At 36.1% G+C, this 18,295-nt stretch overlaps 1 protein-coding gene across 2 annotated transcripts; it reads left to right on the top strand.

The window, feature by feature from the left end:
• The first annotated feature begins 588 nt into the window (after window positions 1–588).
• Window positions 589–16,769, top strand: LOC124630018 (hrp65 protein-like). 2 transcript variants are annotated; one of them, XR_006984367.1, is made up of 13 exons: window positions 589–753; window positions 830–1,006; window positions 1,353–1,682; window positions 1,775–1,981; window positions 2,110–2,331; window positions 2,463–2,764; window positions 2,849–3,112; window positions 3,432–3,654; window positions 3,951–4,016; window positions 15,246–15,285; window positions 15,717–15,771; window positions 16,244–16,311; window positions 16,508–16,769. XR_006984367.1 is itself a non-coding variant. In XM_047163722.1 (10 exons), the coding sequence occupies exons 2-10, from the start codon at window positions 833–835 to the stop codon at window positions 6,085–6,087; spliced, it is 1,911 nt and encodes a 636-aa protein (XP_047019678.1). In that variant the 5' UTR covers window positions 589–753; window positions 830–832; the 3' UTR covers window positions 6,088–8,119. The 2 variants fall into 2 exon arrangements, 1 of the variants encoding a protein (XP_047019678.1); XM_047163722.1 differs by lacking the exons at window positions 15,246–15,285; window positions 15,717–15,771; window positions 16,244–16,311; window positions 16,508–16,769 and adding an exon at window positions 5,965–8,119.
• The last annotated feature ends 1,526 nt before the right edge of the window (window positions 16,770–18,295 follow it).

Below are 18,295 nucleotides of genomic sequence, written 5' to 3'. Positions count from 1 at the left end.
TCTTCCGCCGAGAGCCCGACATCCGTGCCGGTAACTGTAGGAAGGTAGGTTTCATTAAATCATTTAGAAACCTAATTAGACATACCTATTTAGACGACTGAATTTAGTCAAATGTAATAAGCACTTAAGGCCATTGACTTATAACTATCTCGATGAAATAGGCCCACGAATCTCTTGGTTTTGAAAGACCGGAGACTAACTTTTGCAAGAGGAAATACAACGCACGCAAAACTATGAATAGAGCGTATATCGGACTATCGGACGTAACTGATGACCACGTCTTGTAGGTATCCAATCAATGAATACACTCTTCTGTGCAAGTCGGTCGCCTAGTCGTCGCGTGGCGTTGATGTAACTTTGAGCAATGGATGTCCGACGTTATATCTGGCATGCTGAGTGTAAAAGGGCGTCCTCAAACAGCCGGAATGGATTAAGAATGTTTATTAAGAAAGTACGGAAGAAGAATTTGGCATTCAGAAAACCATTCCGGCGTCTGAAAGTCTGTGGAAGGCCTAATAATACTTGTGAGCAACCATAACGGAACCATAGAGTCATAGACTATAAAAGTGAAACCTTGGTGGAACCAAAGACCGGAAAGGACGCCATGTTGTTATACGCCGACTTTCTTTCGCTGCTGATGCGGTGTAATTCGCTGGTCAGCTAGTCGAAGTCGCTAAGTGTAAATTATTATTTTAGTTAAATTGGATTATTTTGAACAGCAAAAAATACATCTACCACCTTACGTCGGTAAATGTAAGTGTTTGTAAGTTTTTTTTCGTATACTTCCTTTTTATTGCTCAACCTACTTTCACGACGCATTTTATTGCAGAGAATGCAAATGCAAGCCATGAATCAATTCGGCAATCATAGAGGTTTTGGTGGCCCTCCGCAGCCACAAAGACAGGGTCGTCGTGGCAATAATCGAGGTGGCTTCCGCAATTCAAGATTTGATCATAATGTTCAAAGGAATCAGAATCACGGTCAAGGAGGTCAACGGCCTAATGAGGTATGTGTATATTTTATCAGTTGTCCTACTACAAGCATAGGGTTTTCAATGAAGTCTGTAATTAAAACGTGTCTGGTTCAAATTTTTTTGTGTATTTAAATGGTTATGTTACGCAAAGACCGTGATGAAAGGGGAATAAAGGTTCGTGACGGAGACGACGCCATTTTGTGTTAGCTGGTGGCCTAACTTCGATATCGATTCATTTCTTTCTGAACGACCGACGAAAATAGAATCGAAATCATGTTGATGATAACGTATCAAGCATATTTATTTGTGGTTTTTTGTTATATGGTAATCTGTCTTTGCGGTGCAAGTAATAAAAATATGCAATGTTGTCTATTCATAGGCAAAGCCACCTCAGCTCAATGACAAGCCCCAACAACAACCTCCTCAACAACAAAACCAGGCTCAGGCCAAGCCTCAGCCACAACAACAGGCTAAACCTGAAGCTCAGCAGGCTCCACAACAGCAAGCTCAGCAACCAAAGCCACAGCCTGCACCGCAGCCCCAGCAGAAACCTCAACAGCAACCGCCGCAACAACAACAGCAGAAGCCTGCTCCTGTTGTACAAGCTAAGAATGACTCCCAGGACCATGTTGATAAGTCAATCAATGTTGAGCAGAAGAATGTGAATCAGCATTCAAACCAAAACCCCAATCAAAATCAGCAGCAAAGGGTAAGTTCATAGTTCCTGTGTATGAGTTATTTACAATTTATCATCACTGCTATATGCATAGACATTGTCTGACATTCCTTTTCTTTCCTCAGAACCTCAATGGTAACTTTGGGGGCAACAAGCAGGGCGGATGGGGAGGTCAAGGTGGTCCCGGCAACAAACCAGGGGGCAACTTTGGCCAGGGCAACAAACAGTTTGGTCCTAACAAAGGTGGCCCTGGAGGACCTCCCCGCAACCAACAACGACCCAATAACATGCGTGGGCCCCAGCAAGATGGGGGAAAACCAGTCCAAAGAGAGGTCAGTAATCATCTGGATATATTTTTAAAGATAATCACAGATTAATTTTGTAACAAAAATGTATAAGCTAGAAAAATGTGCATTTGCCCTTAAACTACTTTATATTAACTCTTCAATATATGCTTTAGGAACAAATGTTAGCTAACAAGCTGAAGGACTTGATGGGTCCTTTGACAGATTTACCCCAAATTGATCAACCAGAAGTAAAGTTCAATGGAAGAAGCCGCTTGTACATTGGAAATCTTACGGGTGATGTCACTGAAGAGGAAATTACTGCTCTGTTCGCACCCTTTGGTGAAACAGCTGAATTATTTATTAACAAGGAAAAGAACTTTGGATTTATTAAAATGGTAAGAAATTGCTATTTGTGTATAGAAACTGAAAAAAGACATAGGAAATTCTTGAGTTGTTAATTTCTTTTAGTTCAAGAATTTTAACATGTTGGGATGTAACAATTAACCTTTGCATTTTTTTTTCATAGGATTATAGAGTCAATGCTGAAAGAGCAAAGAGGGAATTGGATGGTAAAATGAGAAATGGGAGAACACTCAGAGTTAGATTTGCACCACACAACAGTGCAGTCAGGGTGAAGAATCTGCCACCATTTGTGTCAAATGAGCTATTATATAGAGCTTTTGAGATTTTCGGTAAAATTGAGAGAGCTTATGTGAGAGTAGATGAACGTGGGAAGACACTTGGTGAAGGAGTAGTAGAATTTGCAAGGAAGCCAAGTGCATTGGCTGCCATTCGTAATTGCACTGAGAAGTGCTTTTTCTTGACCTCGTAAGTTATTTCCTCAATTCAATTACTGTAGCAATAGACATGTTGTCCAATACAATGTAAAATTTTATCGAATATTTATTTTAGATCACTTCGTCCAGTCATTGTTGAAAGCTTTGAAGAGCCTGATGAGTTTGATGGCTACCCAGAAAAGAATTTGCCAAAGAAACATCCAGAGTTTTTGAGGGCGCGTGAGCTCGGACCGCGATTTTCTGAACCCAGTAGCTTTGAACATGAGTATGGCACGAGGTGGAAGCAGCTTCATGAGCTCCATCGTCAGAAGGAAGAGGCACTTAAGAAGGAACTAGCCGCAGAAGAGGAAAAGTTGGAAGCACAGATGGAGTATGCCAAGTGAGTATTATTTTGTTTCTCTCTCTGGTTGTGTTGGATTGCTGTCCCATCGGAGTATGAGAGTGAAGGAATAGTGAGTGCACCTGTGTCTGCTCCTTAGACGAAAACAGCCGCCGTAGCCGATATGGGCTTGAAGGACATGATCATTGATCATCATTTTGTTTTGACTTTAAATTCAAAAACGTCAAAAGGAATTTTTGTTTAATTATCAGTCATGTTTTGAAATGATGTCATGATGCTTAAGTAAACTGGGCTTGTGTAGTCGTCAAACCTACAGTTGACGTTGTGAATCGGAGTAGTAAGTGATATGGTTGTGCAGATACGAGCACGAGACGGAGCTGCTGCGCGAGCAGCTGCGGCAGCGCGAGCAGGACCGCGAGCGGCAGAAGCGCAGCTGGGAGATGGCGGAGCGCGCGGCCGACGAGCGGCGCGAGGCCGAGCGCGCGCAGCTGCTGCGCCAGGAGGAGGAGCTCTCGCAGCGCATGCGCCAGCAGGACGACGAGCTGCGCCGCCGCCAGCAGGAGAACACGCTCTTCGTGCAGGTAACACCACCAAACTAACCAATACCATAGAAGCTCCATTATCCAAGTACTAACTTTATCTGAACACAGAAGTACTCATGCTGTACTACTTTCGTATTAAAGCTACACTTGCCTTATATTTTATTTATTAATTACACTTGAAGCCATTAATGGATGGATATTTTTTATGTTATCCTCATATGGCAAGCATTTCCCTTGGGATGTGGGTACACATAGTAAGGGTGCAATAAATTTTAATGTAGTATAACAATGTCGATGTTGTTCGATTGTACCAATAAGATAAATTATTTCAACAGGCACAAAGACTCAATTCCATGTTGGACCGCCAGGAGCAAGGCATGTTCGACCAGCAGCAGCCAATGGTGAGTCATTAATTCTGTTACAAACTGCCATTGGATCACTGGAATATTCAGTGTTCTCTTGATTTTATGATGCAATATTTACGATTATTCTACCAGTTAATCCATAAACTTATTGAAAAATCCATTTAAGTTATGTTTTACTGTTTCAAATTTAGCAACTCACATAATCATATATTATAAAAGAAATTCAAATATTTCTAATTACACACCAATTAAACAAACATAAATTCGATTGATATCCTGCCTGGATCTTTACGTTCTCTTTTAGTTTTCTTATAAGCTAAATTAATCACTGAATAATATATGATAACAAAATGCACCATTTATGTACTTGTAAGTTTGATGACCTTTCACTAATAAAATAATAAAAATGACGGTAAACTTGGTATATCTAGCATCGGCAGTTTGCACTCTGGATTTATTCTGGATTGCTACAGAAATGCAGCTACCATGTAATTTTAAAATTATTAATGGGAGATAAAATCATTAATCGTTTTCACCAGTATTTACTAAGGAACAAATTTTTCTAGCGCTTCTTCATGCTTTTGAAGTTACCAAGATGTAGGTTTTTGCACTTCAATAATATTTGTTAGGCTGTGGGAAAGCGTAGGCAACAACAGAAAGATTCTAAGTAGGTAATCGAAACAGTATAACTGTTGAAATGAGAGGTATCTCATGAGGCCACTATCTGTAAACAACTTGGTAACTGTAAAAGCATCCAGTAGTTATGATGATTGCCGGTCTTTGTCGGTCGGATTGATGTACCGAAGGTTATAAACATTGAATTACTAAAACCGAAATACTGAATAAATAATGAGTCCTATGCCAGAACAATACTGCAAAACTATTTTGAGAGAGAAAAATATCGCTCGGCTCGATAGCATTGCGAACATTTTTAGAAATGTTCGCGAACATTATGAAACTTTTGTGCGCATACACAGCTAGCAGTGGATCCCTTACAGCTTACAGATCCCTCGTTGTGCGCTCTGGTTTGGTGTCTTCTGCAAACCGGTAATTTTCTGTGTGTGTTCGGCAGGGTAGGCTTTCTTCGATACACGTTTCATACAACCTACGCTAAGCTTCTTTAATAATAATTTCGCTATAATCTGTACACAAGATGCAGATACTCGCTTACTCCAAGTTGTAGGCTTAATGAAGGTGTAGCCTTTAAGACATCGTTAAAATGCATGTGTTTGGTGAATTCCCATACCGAAGGATACGAAACCTGTCTGCTACTTTTCCTACACTCCCGATTTAGGAGCAAAGTATTCTTCAAAGGTTTACAAATATTGGTACGTACGTATCTGGCATAGCTAACTCAATCTGTATTTCTATTAATGAAACCAGCATTGGTATTTACATTAGTTTAAGCATAAATTGGAGAGTAAAGAAAGTGGCATGCAATGTCAGGGTGGTTACACTTTAGCGACTCTTCCGCTCAGTTCCTACAGACGCGTATAGGTACGCGCGACACCGTAAACACTTGATAAATACCGATGCGAAAGATGACCTTTAGAATCGAGTGACATATTTTTGCCGCTCGGTTTTACTAGGCGCGATAAAAGTCCTCTAGTGTGAAAGCGTTGTTACGATGTTACACTTAATGAACCAAGTCGCTAGCTCTGCTAATGCTACGGAGATAATGCGCTCGAGTATTCAATTTATAGTATTATTACGTATATGTGGTCCATAAATAATATCATAACAGAACAAAACATATTATTCATAAAAAAATCTAGTATGTGAACATTTTAATGAATATTTCCAGCAGATTAAAAAACGCCGGAATTTTTGGTCCCTAGTAAATACTTAGGAAATATAAAATTAACTCTTGGAAAGTTACAAACTGGTTTGCAATCAATCTTTATTTAATTGGTAACATTTTGCCACACTTCTTTTGCTTAATTAAGTAAAATTCTATTAGAAAGTATTATGATTGCTCACTTAGGATGGAGGCTTCAGAGACCAGTACGACATGCCACGAGGGAGTTACGATGACATGCCGCCAAACCGCGGTTGGGAAGGACCGCGCCAAATGGACGATTACCCTAACAAACGTCGTCGCTTTTAAACAAGCTCTTAAATGAGATTTTAGTGTTTAATTTTATCGGTTGTTCCGAATGTGAAACATTTTATTTTGTTTCTTAGTTGTTGGTTGGGTACAAATTTATGGAATATGATAGAGCACAGTTGATCCCCATTTTTATGAAATTCATGATCATAATATATGATATACCTAATCTCGTTTAATTTGGGTGCGTTCTTCGGGTAAAACGTGCTTTCTCATCTCGTCATTTGTAATTTATGATGTTGTTATAAAATGAAAAGTATTGGCTATATGCCTAACATAACGAATAAAACTATCACACCCTGTATTTACACTCAAACAGGCCTTTTGGAATCTAAAAATTAAAACCCATTTTGTCCTGACCAACGGCTTTTATAATCACGGCCGTAAACATTGTATCACGAAAATGAATTACAACTTGACTCACTATAGAATTACTGCAGCTTACAATAACCGACCAATCCGTTGTTTTGCGATTGGAGATTGAATTTTGATATTAGCTTCACATGAATTATGACAAAATCAAATCTCTAATTGGAACACAAGGAATGGATCGGTTATTGTAATCCGCAGCAAATCAACAGTTCGAAACCTACTCGTTAAGTCAAAATCTAATGAGTTGCATGGATTTATTAACCATTTTGCTATCTTACGGTATTGTAAATTATAAGGCCCTCCCCTCCACGACCATGAGTGGAGTTGTCGCCAATTTTAAGATATTGACGAAAACAGCAGTTTACATTAGTTTATTATGAGTTTCTATTTATTAGATACATCGATTCTGAAAAAAACATTCTCAATAAAGTTGGTGGTAACAGTAGTAGTACTAGATGATTTTATTATAAACATGTTATTTGGAAAAACTTTCTTGCCCACAAATCATTAGACTGTCGATAATATTAGAGACATTCTTTCGAATTTATCTGACATGTCAAGGATGTAAAACGTTTGGTAAGCGCTACTGATTTTATTTGGCAAACAAAAGGTATCCCAGATGATTTCATCTAAAAGATTAATATAAACATTCCTGTATTTTTCGGTACAATGCTTAACATGCATTCAATATTAAATGTAATTTCTGCTCTATTTCAGGCAAAACCAAAAGCCACTTAGCTCACTATACTATCTGTAATTAATTTTAGGTTAATAGTTGATAACAAGGTACATACTTAATTTAATTCACTCTTCATATCTATTAATCAGTATTCCTTTTGGCCGATATTAGGAACAAGGTCGAAATACAAATCTGTTTTTGGTAATTTTAATATACTTTTCTTCTTTATATTCTTCTTTCTCCATTTTGTGTAACGTATATAACTTAATTTTTCGTTTTTCGATGAACTTAGTACCACATCATTTTGTGTCGTATAACAATATTATGGCATGCATTTAAAATAATAAGTAATTTAAATATTTTTTCGATATGGAACCAATACTCTAGGTGGTTCACAATAACAAGTATTCTGATATTGCCATATTAGTAAATCTGGCACAAAAGTACCGTTCACGTAAACACGTCAACATATTTAGTTCCATTACCACTAGCAATATGTGGTGTGTGGAAGAACATTATTCTAGATGTAATACCACCGAAATTATCTGAAGTAAAAGACTAAAGTCCTAGCTGATATAAAAAATACGTTTGTATGGTTCGTTTAGTCATGATTTTCGGTAAAACGGCAGAACCTTTTTATTTATGGAAAAGTATATAAGATCGTATGCTTGCTTCAAGTAGTGTCCCTTCAAGTAGTGTCCCTCAGGGCGCAAGTATACCTGCGAAAAATTTACAAGCAGCAAGCACCTCAGGCAGTTCACAAGCTGCTGGCATGCATATACACTGGTCCCTCATAAGTTCCGTAATTTTAATGCTTCCAATGTGACTAGTTTACGAATCTATGGGTTAAATCTATACGCATGCTCTTAATTTGATGTTAAATACAACTTTGTGCATAGTGAATTGAGTGTAAAAAATTATATTTAACATTTCGTATATTAGTTTATTTTTACGTCGCAAATAAAAACTTTATTTAAGTCATTTTTTATTTATTATTTCTAGATTCCACCCATTCCATACTAAAAAGTCAATTTCTCCATTGCAAAATGTAAAAAAAATAATCGTGTGCTCGTGTTCGGGGGGCTTAGGAACATCCGCCCTTGTACGCATTCTTTGGTTCCCGCACATTTTTTATAATTCCAAAAATCGTCCAATAAAACGATCCAAACGCTTCGTTAGGTCACTCGTAACTGATCGTTTTGGGCATGCCCCTTGTACTTACTCCGCAGTTGGGTCCATTTCAATTTGTTTACCAAGGTGATGATACAACATGGATGATATATATATATTATTGTAACAGATATTTTTCATCTTCACATCACTTACATCATGATTTAATTTTGTAAGTAAACTGTTTTCACTTATTATGGGCACTACATGATATTTCGAATTTAAGGTTTCTAATGGATGCCCGAGACAAATAAAAAAAACTCGATGTATCAACCATTGGCAACAGTATTTTCAGTACATACATGTGTACCACATTTATTATTATGTACTTTAAATCGTTATTTTATATATCGGATGTGTCGTAAATACATCTTTGTGTGGTAAGTCATCCCTCATCCAATACCTTTCTGAAGGATTTTACATACACTTACGAACTTTTTTTTCTTTTCCAAAACACTAGCTTAGACCTGAAAGCATACATACATATACATACCCTAATCATCATGAATCGAAACATCTGAGACAGATGATTGTGGCAGTGATTGTATGTGCGGCTGTTATTGCTCCAAGCATTTCTTTTTGTGGCTAAATGGACCAATAGCTGCACGGCAATTTTTGCGCTCATTACTTATATTGTACATAATGTATTTACAAATTATCTCAAAATACTTCCATAGTTCAATTGAATGTCACTTGTTCTGTATACATACGAGTATGTTATACATATAATAACGCTTCTCTTAACATACTAACAACCTGGGTTGCAGAATTAATAGCTCATACTAGACATTACTTCCATTAGTAAACAAATTGTTGATTTTTTATTCTGTGGAATACTAAATTACTAATGCCACTTAAGGCCCTGGTGCATTAAAATCTTAGAAGGCTTAGCCACCAAAGTACACTTACTTGCCTTTTGTCACACATCAAATGCTATTATGATTCATTTTTATGTAATATTTTATAAACCTTATTTACGCGTAATGTATTTACTAGCAAAATGTAGAAATATTGTATGTTTATTAACATTATAATTATTTATTACCTAATGCATTCATTAATAGCACTGTGAAGTGAGAGATTATCTTAAGATGAATGCGACTGAAACGGGAAATTCAAATATATTTTATTTTAATAATACATAAAAAGCTTTTTTTGATATTTTACATAAGCTAACTGCAGGTATGAGGCGTGATCTTATCGTTCGCACTAATACTATACAATTTTTATGTGAAAAATCATCAAATAATACCTCTTTATGCGGCTGCAGCGGGAGAGGGAGTGTCAGAATTCTTCTGGCTAAAACCAATCTCTTTTCCTTCTGACTAGTTCTGACACCTTGATACTAGGGCCGCAGTAACTCTATCGAACGATCCCGCTAATAAGATATTTCTTATATTTTTTGTTGTACATGTTTGCTTAACTCTGAAGTTCTTTCAGTTTAAATGATAACGATACACTTAAACGTGTATCCGTTTGAATTAAGAATATAATAATATTTCGAAAATCGAAGAAAAAAAAACATTTCGTTATTTACTAATTTCCCGCTCCAGTCGGAGCTTCAATGTTAACATGTTTAAATTGTGTATGTCTTAGATACATTTTCCATAACTCTGAAGTTCTTTCAGTTTAAATGATAACGATAAACTTAAACGAGTATCCGTTTGAATTAAGAATATAATAATATTTCGAAAATCGAAGAAAAAAAAACATTTCGTTATTTACTAATTTCCCGCTCCAGTCGGAGCTTCAATGTTAACATGTTTAAATTGTGTATGTCTTAGATACATTTTCCATACATTGCGTCATTCATCCTGATACATTCTGCATGTCATGTTTATACATTTCAGGACAAATTGTATATAACCACAAATCTTTCCGAGCAGCAATTATGGTAGCTATTATGAAAAAACTTGATGGTTCCTGCAACGGCTTCCCAGCGCAGATAAGAGTGAAGCGGAGACGAGATATTTGAATAACGAAATTCTAAGCATTGTTGAAAAACTATGGGTTTTGCTAATAGTCACATGGCCCGATTGCCATGGTCTTGGGTTCGATTCCCGGGTCGGACCGAAATCGCTTGGTGAGTTTTATAAACTTTCGAAAAGCAGCCCGGACTCTAGAAGTTGGTGATTGGTACACCATTGCTTGAAAGAGCACGTAAATGAGGGTCCTGTGGCTGATCTCTCTTTTTGGTCGTGTTGGACTGACATTCCACCAGGCTTTGAGAGAGAGGGAATAGAGAGTGCACCTGTGTCTGCGAAAATGCTTGTGCACTGTATGTCCTGCACGGCTGGCTTATCTCATTATGTGAGAGCAGCCGCCGTGGCCGACGATCTAGGCGCTGTTATTATTTTTAATGACACTAAGGTCCGAAAAGAAAGAAAAATACATGTATTTACGCCGGTAAGACAAAAAGAATAACACAAAAAAGAGAAAGAGAACACATAAAGGGAAATGCATCATACCCACGTGAAACGGCCCTCGCTCAGCATCATGCTGAGACACTGTACGGGACAAGGCCTCAGCGCTGATTTTCAACGAAAACGTGACGATAGACATACAGGTCGACCTAATAATACCTAGCGTGTTAAAAATACACCGCTTGCTTTGGTAGATCCGATTGCTGAAAACTGTCTTTCAATACTTTGTTTCCATAATCCGGCTATATGTGTATTAGGAAATCGTGAAACGTTGATGATTCAGTGATCTGATCAAATTCTCGTTTAAAAGTTCTATTTCATCAAGTTTAAGATATACGTGTTTCAAGGGTTATACATGTACTGTCTTAGAATAGCATCAATTTTGCAATGTTTTATTGAAACTTATTCAAGCTATTTATTCAGGTGTATAATGTAAAATAAGTGGAAGCTAGTTTTAATAAAACCGTCGGAATTGTTATTCGTTTTCTTGTAAAATTGCGTATCTACTCAATTTTATACAGGTTACCAAAATATTTCCTTCCGTTAAGAACAAAGCTTGCGAAACTTGTTATCGAAGACCGCGCTACGTAACGACCTCTAACGAGTACATCTTAAAGACTAGTGAGCAGTAGAAAATTTAAAAAACGCAAAGAGTAAGTTAATTTTGGAATTTTTTGTATGTAATGAGGGCTTTTCTTTGGGTTGCTTTGGGCAACTGGTCTAAAAACTGTCAATATGCATTTTGCTCTTAAATTTGTATTCACAGGCACTCACAGGAATACATAAAAAAGGGTATTTCTGTATGGAGTTTATCAAAGTAAAGGTAACAAAAAATTCATACATTATCACGGTTCACTGTAACAGTATTTCAGTATGATAAAGAGGAATAAGGATGTTAAATTCTATGAAATTTTCCTTAATTTTATTATCAGTTTATTTCTTTCAAATCGCGGATGTCGTCATGGATGTATCTATGTAGTTGTGTAGCCGAATTCTCTTTTCTTCTACAGGTAATGAAAAAAAAAATAAGCTCTCGTCAAGTAAAGTCAAACAAGGAATTTACGTGAGCAAGACTAGGATTTAATCTTGTTCAACGACTTATGAGTTCATTGGTATTCAGCAACTTGTTTAAAAAAAAAATTGAGTTCTTGTTGTTAACTTACTAATGCCGAGAGTGATCAACTACTTTTAAACTTTTCTAGCATTTTTTAGCAATTTATGACGCATCGTGCATTAACAGTTTTCGATATTTGGATGTTGTTCATCGACTTCCGGGGCTGACTACATATTTCGGGTCGTAATGATTTGTGGGGTTTCGAACCAAAACGACGATTGACAGGCGTTTTGTTATTCTTCATTTTGTTTGAGAATACAATATAAACACTGAAGGATTATAATGTCCTGTTGTGGTAAGTACTAAAATATTGTGTACCGTTTGGAGAAATTGGAAAATTGCTAAATTTGTACTCCACTCACTGTACACAACAAGTAAAGCTACAACACAAGTTGGCTATACTGACCACAGAGGAGGTATGTGTGCGGGGCACCCTCTGTGCTAAAAAACATGGACGTGGCCTAACATCTGCACTTATTGTCGGCGTTGAAGTACACAGGTCCTCTTCTCACCCAGAAACTGAAAGTGTAATGAAAAAAAAATGCAGGATTCTATTTTTACGGATGCAGAAGTGTATGAACAACTTATATTATTTACTAATTCCCTTAATAGTATTTCCCTCATAAAACCTCATTCCATTTAGAATTTTGCAGACGTGTGCTAAATTAATAATAGCATCTCGTTGTCAATAACAAAATGAAGGTGCCTAAATAGTTGAGTAAAAATATCTTTATAGTATTCAATTGTGTATTATTTGGAAAGGACCAATCTGTTATGTCCGTATCATCCCAGATAATCGAAATGCACACTTGCAAAATGAAGCTTTTAAAGCTACAGAAAATGGTTCGCACGGACTGAACAGTCCAGTGCCATGATGGCATTTATAGCGTATTGTTTTAATTGGAAAATATTACTTACATCCTATGAGTTTTCTGAAGGAGGCAGGCAAAGTTTACCAGTTACATGCTTCTTCTACTTCAACAAAGAGCCATTAAGAATTAAAAATGGTCATAAATGAAGCGAGCAATTGTTTCTCTAGATTCAAGCGTACCAATGACAAAAAGAAAACAATTTCCCCACTAGAAACACATTTTTACCCTTTGAGGTTTTCATAACTTCATGGACAGCAGGGGATTTAATATAGTGTCTGCCTAGGTTAATATTTTTTCCTCAGTTTATATTAGCAGTTGTAATTTTTATATTGAAAAGGATTGGAGAATTACACGAAGAACGGAATAAGAAACCACAATTGCTTCAGGGAAGACGCCTAGTATAACCTATATCTGAATTCTGCGGCATGCTCTTGAGTAACTAACTGGTAAGTTATCAATTAAATGCAACACGTCTTTGAATCTTCACGGTCACTTATTTTATTTAATCGGTATGAGTGCTACCCTCCTGATACTATTTTAAGGGCTTTAAAATGCTCTAGAAAGTTTTTTTTTTTGTCAAATATGTGGAGGAGTTACTGCGCGCTTGGAGTAATATGATCGTAGTGTTTCACAGCTTTTTCGGAAGATATCAAAATCTTACCAATAAGTGCGCATTAACGAATGCTCACCTAGTAATTAAGTGCCCATCTCTAGGACGAGATCCACGTCCATATTTATTTAATGGGGGTAAAACGTTATATTCATGATTTTGGACGTCTGATAAAATTTGTTAGGTGCATAATGAAAAAAAAACAAACAATATTTACTTTTGAACAAAAAGTTTATTGCCTGGCTCGTAATGAAGATACGTTTCCTATGGCAAAAGAGCAAATATTATATTCCAATGTTTTAATCTGCAAATTATTAAAATGCCTAGTGCATTTTCGCATCTATACATTGGCAAAGAAACATTAATAAAAGGCAAAATACAAAATAATTTGTATGTCTTCACAAGTACCTATTCATAAAATTAAACCTTTTGACCTGCACTTATATTAACATACCTCAATGTATCTTGGATTGTATGTTACTACAAAATACTGCGTTTGAGGTCATGAATCTCATCCAAAATGTCGTCCTCGGAAATAAACGTTGGTTTACCTATATTTATAATACTGCGTATTTTTTAAAGTACCAGTGTGTTTAATAGTTTAAAAATGCTCTTATTTCTTTGTATATTGATGAATATAAAATATGAAAAAAGTACAAACACTCGTTTGTCAACTTCCTCTTTTTTGGGAATTCGGTTAAAACTAGTGAATATAAATAGGTTCTGCTTATTCCCTCGTGTTTTATATGGACAGTATTTTGTCCCAAGTTCTGTAGGGTGCGTTGTTGCGGGCGTGGTGAATTTATTCAAACATGCAGGGCAAGCATTCTGTAACATTGCGGGATGTGCGGAAGCTGAAGCGTTGGGGCAATGTTAGACATATTACACGTGCTATGTAAAGGTTTGTTTTGGAAGCGAGCCGCCGAATGCAACTGCCGACCGCACGTACCGCAGCTGCACCACTGCTTTGTGTGTACTGACGTGAAATCGTTTTGGAGCGAAGCGGAAGCAGCAAATACAGCAGCTCCCAGATATCAACCGATTTCATGTAGTCACTGCATGTGCGGTTGGCAGTTGAAGTCAGCATTTCGAATTTAAAGCATACCTTTGGGTCAAGTTGTATTTAATGTTTAGGAGAGACATGAAAGAAAATATGGATCCCACTAGAGATTGAAGTGTTAGTCGAGCTAAGATGTGGATGGAATCGATATTAAAATTAGTTATGCCGAACAAAACACACGCCAACTTCGAGATCTTGCAGTAGCTTTTTATCAATAAGAATTGACTCACATCCCCGTCAGTAAATGATTGCTTGATAATTCTTTTCCAAACACAAACCAAGTATTTGGTTTGCTTTGGTTAGTAGAGCATTGCTCACAATTCGCTCCCGCTTCCGCAGTCGTGAACGCTCCCACACAAGTGTATTACCTGTTATATGAAATTGAATATTTGACTTTAATCAGTGCTTACATACCATTACCTACGTTTTAAACATAATAATCATAACTATTACTTATACAATTACCAAATGATATATAAGGTGTCTCGAATCTAATTCCTATTTTTCTATTTTTTTTTTTCAAAAAAAAGTGGATCCTAGAAAAAAATGCATTCTGTTAACATTTCCCACATTAATAAAATCTTAAAATAGTCGGTGTATAGTCAGCATGAACTCGCCCAGCTCTGGCTTTGTTTCTCAATATAATGATATAGTGTTACAGCACTGATTTAATTAGACATTCAGATCAATCATTTTTGAATAATTACTCCAATATTGCAATAACAATAATTTTAATTTTAAAGAATGCTGTATAGTGCTGACTGTATGTAAAAATCTTAGTTTCATTTGAAGTAATCCTTTCGTTCTTCGTATTTGTTATCTAAATAAAAACTAATTTTATTTTTATTATGTTCACAGGTGTCAGTTTTTAGCTAGGCCACCAGGACGACATATTCAGGTAACTACTGAGATATGTTTTCTTTAGTAATATTGTACTACAACGATGTGCTGTAGGAGTAAGCAGACGAGGAGTTACAGTAAATATACCTTGCTGATTTCAGTGGTTTGCCGCGCTAAGTTCAATCTTTTCTGAGTAAATAGCTTGTCTGTAGGAACTGAAATATTTTTTCATTTGGAGTGATGATTTTAATATTCTTATAGCTTTAGAAGTAAATCAGGAACAATCTAATTAAAGCCATTAAATTCAGAGTAAAGTATTAGGGCCTTACTACAAAAACTTTAAACCCTGTTTTACACTTGTCTAATAAAATTTTGGCTGCAAAATGAACCATATGTCAACGTCATAATTTGACATTTTTTTAGACAAGGCATAAACTGACGTTTAAAAGTTTTTGTGGTAAGACGGTTATAATTTATATTTGTTTCCAGATGGCCAGGAAAGGAGCTAGCTGCCATTAACAGGCGATTGGATGATTTGTGCAAGGTACGGTGTAAAATTATATATCTATAATTACAAAAATTGAACTAAAAATGCGCTTGACAAAATATGAACTATGTATTTGTAAAAAGTGATTTGACAGGCCATGCTTACCTTAAGTACCTTGTACATGTGTGAAACTTTTGTGAAGGCGCATTTTTTGTTTTTTCAGGCGCAGAAAAGCGCACTTATACATGATGATTCATTATTTTTGTCTTCTTTTCCCGACTGATGTATGTTGATGCATAAACCCATGAAATCTGATTAAATTGGACAAAAGGTTATTTATTCAATGCGATTCTTAACTAAAATATAATGACAACATATAAATAAAAAGTGTGATATAATTCCAAGTAATGTCTGACACTAAAAGGCGGTTAGAAGCGCATTGAGTGTAATGGCCTGTATTTCCAATAATCTATTTATGTATTGTTTTAGTATGTGTTTGGGCTCTTCTGATTTTATTTTTCTTTTTCAGTGCTGAAATACCGACGGCATCCCCGAAAGTGTCCGCGGAAATTTTCTGTCTAAATTATAGGAATTTAGGTAATTATAAAATCATTAATTAGTGCTAAACAAAAAGAAAAGATAATTTATTCAGTGATGATTCCTATTTTTTGTCTTCTTTTCCCGACTGAGGCATAATGAAGTATAAATTATTATTTTCTGAGTTAACAATTCGTCACAAATATTTAATACGTTCTCTGAATCCAAAGTCTATATAACGTTCTTTTTTTCGCAGATAAAGGAAGAAAATGGGGAGAAGTCTTCAAGAATCAAAATTTAATTAATGTACATTACTTTCTTGCAATCTTTATAAACTCTTGTATATTTATGCAATAACGTATTTTTTCATATATTTCTATCAGATTCGTTATTGTGCCTACGTTAAAAAGATATCTGCAGTAAATCATAACTGATGACAAATATAATTAAAGAAAAAGTGTTGATTGCATAATAATAGGCAAGTTGTATTATTTAAATGAATAAATTCAAATGTCATACACTGTTGTTTTATTAATAACTACCTGTTCCGTTTTATGTAAAGACCTCGTCACTGCAAACTAAGATTTACCGTAGTTCAAGCTTTTACAGTAAAATGTACATCGACGTGGGGTTCCCTTGAATTTCTGTTGTTTCTATCAGCAAATAAGCTCTAAAGGTAGAATTCCGTGGATAACGGTTGTCAACCTATGAAAATGTATGGCACCGCTGCCGAGGTCCGCGACAGTCGCGCGCGGCCGACGAATTTCGTGAGCCGCTCGCGGCCGTACGCATCTCAACATGGTCTAGCGCTTAATAACATCTATAGAATCTTAGTAAAACCAGGGTTGAATTGTTTTTTATTTAGTCGGCAAAACTTCCTTTTGTGTTCATTACAATACAAATGCTTTTGAATCAGTATTTGGTAGTATCCTTCTTCATTTCTACTTTTTAAAGATAGTGTCGATTGGTAATCTATTTACATTATACAGCGACAGCAGCACGTCATCCGTGTGCGTTCGCGCAGCGGAATGTTGTTGAATTTAAAGATTTTAATTATGCAGATAATTAGTGTAAGACGTTCTATAATTGTGTATGGTAAATAAAAATTTGTGTATGCAGCCATTGTGGAGAAAAACTGATTCCGCTGGGCGAACGTTGTCCTGGCGGAACTTTTTTTAATCCATAGACTTTAGAAGAAACGAGATGTGTCCAAAAATTAGTGTGTATTTGTGTATAATTATTTATGTATGAATGAAATCAGTGCATGCATAAACTTCGGAGAAATTCAAGTTTCCGCTACGCGAACGTTTGGTCATTGTGTGCGTTCGCGCAGCGGAATGTTGTTGAATTTAAAGATTTTAATTATGCAGATAATTAGTGTAAGACGTCCTATAATTGTGTATGGTAAATAAAAATTTGTGTATGCAGCCATTGTGGAGAAATTCACCAAAAACAGATTCCGCTGGGCGAACGTTGGCGAACGTTGTCCTGGCGGAACTTTTTTTAATCCATAGACTTTAGAAGAAAAGAGATGTGTCCGAAAATTAGTGTGTATTTGTGTATAATTGATTATGTATGAATGAAATCAGTGCATGCATAAACTTCGGAGAAATTCAAGTTTCCGCTACGCGAACGTTTGGCCATTAGCTAGTTTTCATATAAAGCGCTTACATAGAGAGCTGTAGATTTTTACATACGTTGTTTTGAATTTGTTTATATTTGTTTAAAAAACAGATTTAGAAAAAGTCGTAGGGTTTAAAAGATAAAAATATAAACGTAAAATACACTTATTAGGTCTTAGTTCTTAAAGTATGCAGTTTGGGGTCTAGATTTTCACGTTTACACAAACCTTGTAAGTGTCTCCAACATGTTGCCAAGTATCAATGATGTTCCGTTAGTAATTAAAAAGTTATAGGATATTTTACCATGAATAGATCACTGTTTACAAAGCAGTCGAATATCACGACGTTCTAAAGGAATTGCATGGTAAAATGTATGCCAATAATTAGTTTAATCATTCAACTATTCACTTGCAAAATTTCAT

The sequence above is a fragment of the Helicoverpa zea genome, chromosome 4 (assembly GCF_022581195.2).
Source record: "Helicoverpa zea isolate HzStark_Cry1AcR chromosome 4, ilHelZeax1.1, whole genome shotgun sequence".
In the NCBI taxonomy this organism is placed as follows: Eukaryota; Metazoa; Arthropoda; class Insecta; order Lepidoptera; family Noctuidae; genus Helicoverpa; species Helicoverpa zea.
The sequence above is the reverse complement of the archived record's forward strand: the minus strand, read 5'-3'. Positions and strand labels throughout refer to the sequence as shown.